We start from the raw sequence: 1,754 nt of genomic DNA on the forward strand, positions 1-1,754 counted from the left end.
CCGCCACCCTCAACTTCTGGACCATGGTGGACAACCTGCAGGGAGACGCCGGCCGGGGCTACTACCTCGAAATGCTGCTCGGCTCCCCGCCTCAGCAGGTGAGACCGACACGGACGCTGCTCACACGCGCCCGCACCCTCTCATGTACACTTCGCACACGCACATATTCACACCGTCTCACACACACAGTCACACTCACTCGCATTCACACTCGCACATCCAGACACTCAGGCGCACACACCGACACTCATGTTCTCCCACACACCCAGACACACAAACATTCACACTTGCACGCACACCGCCACCTTCACTCTTGCACAGACATGCACTCATACTTTGCAGTGCCCTGCTGGCGGAGTGCATTGTAGCGCCTTAGCTTGAAAAGGTTCATGTGCAGCCAGCCACAAGCCCCCCACACAGGGAAAAAGAAAAGACCTTTGAGGTGGGGGGACAGGAAATGTTCCTTAATCTTTTCCCTTTTCCTTTCCTTCCCTTGAAGAAAAGGGTTAGGGGCTGGTTCAGCTTGAGCAAGTCAGCTGCTCTTTCCCTGCTGGTTTTGGCTTCTCGTGAAGAACTTCCCTGAATTCCCCTCCTTTGCCAATGCAGCTTTCTTCTCCAGTTTGCTCCTGCCTTTGCTGTTGCAATTCCAGGGGAGAAGGAATTCACCTCCCATGAAAACCGTCCCTCTTGGCATGTTGCACCAAATCCGTAATAAAGTGGCTTGTGCCAGCATTCGCCAGTGATTCAGATATCAAAGGGGATTATGCAGGAGCTCGGCAGAAAGCACTATTTATCAGAAGAAGTCTTGGATATCTGTACGCATGCTGTGCACACTCTTGAGCCCGAAAGGGTAATGACACTTCTAATGCAGTGCTCCAGCAGTGGGGAGAGCCTTTTCTGTTGCTTCTGGGGAGAAGGAGAAGTCGCTGTCTTTATTTTAGTGTTTGGGGTAGTGTTTTGGAGGTAGAAAGCTTTTAAAAGCTACAAACATGCTGGTAAATATGATGTGTATGTTATATGTGGGATTAGTGACAGCTAGTTCTGAAAGACAGGCTTGCCTAGACTCCTTCCTTCTCCACTCCCCTTTTAAGTCCCAGATGGACTTGTCAGGTGGAGAAAAACAAAGGGAAATGACAAGCGATATTGTGCTCCTGCTAAGTACTGTTACACAGCTTTCAGTTTTCTTGAAAGGCAGCATTTACATTCATCCACACTTTGCATGGAAAAACTCTTGTTCTCGGGCGCAGTAATTTGAAGGAAATTCTGCAGAGTTGGTCTCTCATTCAGACTGTTTAATATAATTTTAATTTGCAATGAGATGTTGTGTCAGTTAGTCTCTCTTTTTTAGGTCTGCTTTCCACTGCAGGTGGGTACGTTGACTACCAGCAACGCCTATCGCCTCTCATCTAAATGCATTTGAAGCAACTGTAATTCTTTTTTTTTTTTTAAAAGAAACAAATGCCTTAAAACATAGCCTACATATTTCTACTTATTAACAAAAATTGTTTTCTGAGAAATGCATTCCCTGTAGAATTAATTCTTCCGTTCACTTTTCCTCTCCTCCCCCTCCTCTGTCCCCCTACCCAAAAAAAATTTAATTGTAAAGTTTTAAAACTTGGTTGCTTTTTCATCCAGGTCATGAGATTGCATGTGAAGCATTGGTGGATTGTTGGTGGGGATGACTAGTCAGCTGAGGAGGATTAATTTCCTAAAAGCCCTTGGGGTTTTGCATCAGAACTGTGTGTGTGGGGGGG

At 46.6% G+C, this 1,754-nt stretch overlaps 1 protein-coding gene across 1 annotated transcript in view; it reads left to right on the top strand.

Moving 5' to 3' along the window:
* BACE2 (beta-site APP-cleaving enzyme 2) overlaps positions 1-1,754 on the top strand; it is a 76,229-nt gene that overhangs the window by 241 nt on the left and 74,234 nt on the right. The window contains 1 exon segment of the mRNA XM_019528964.1: positions 1-98. This exon segment is cut by the window's left edge and continues 101 nt beyond it. Coding sequence (XP_019384509.1) covers positions 1-98 — 98 coding nt within the window.

The sequence above is a fragment of the Crocodylus porosus genome, unplaced genomic scaffold (genome assembly GCF_001723895.1).
Source record: "Crocodylus porosus isolate Cpor-Errol unplaced genomic scaffold, CroPor_comp1, whole genome shotgun sequence".
Lineage (NCBI taxonomy): Eukaryota > Metazoa > Chordata > Crocodylia > Crocodylidae > Crocodylus > Crocodylus porosus.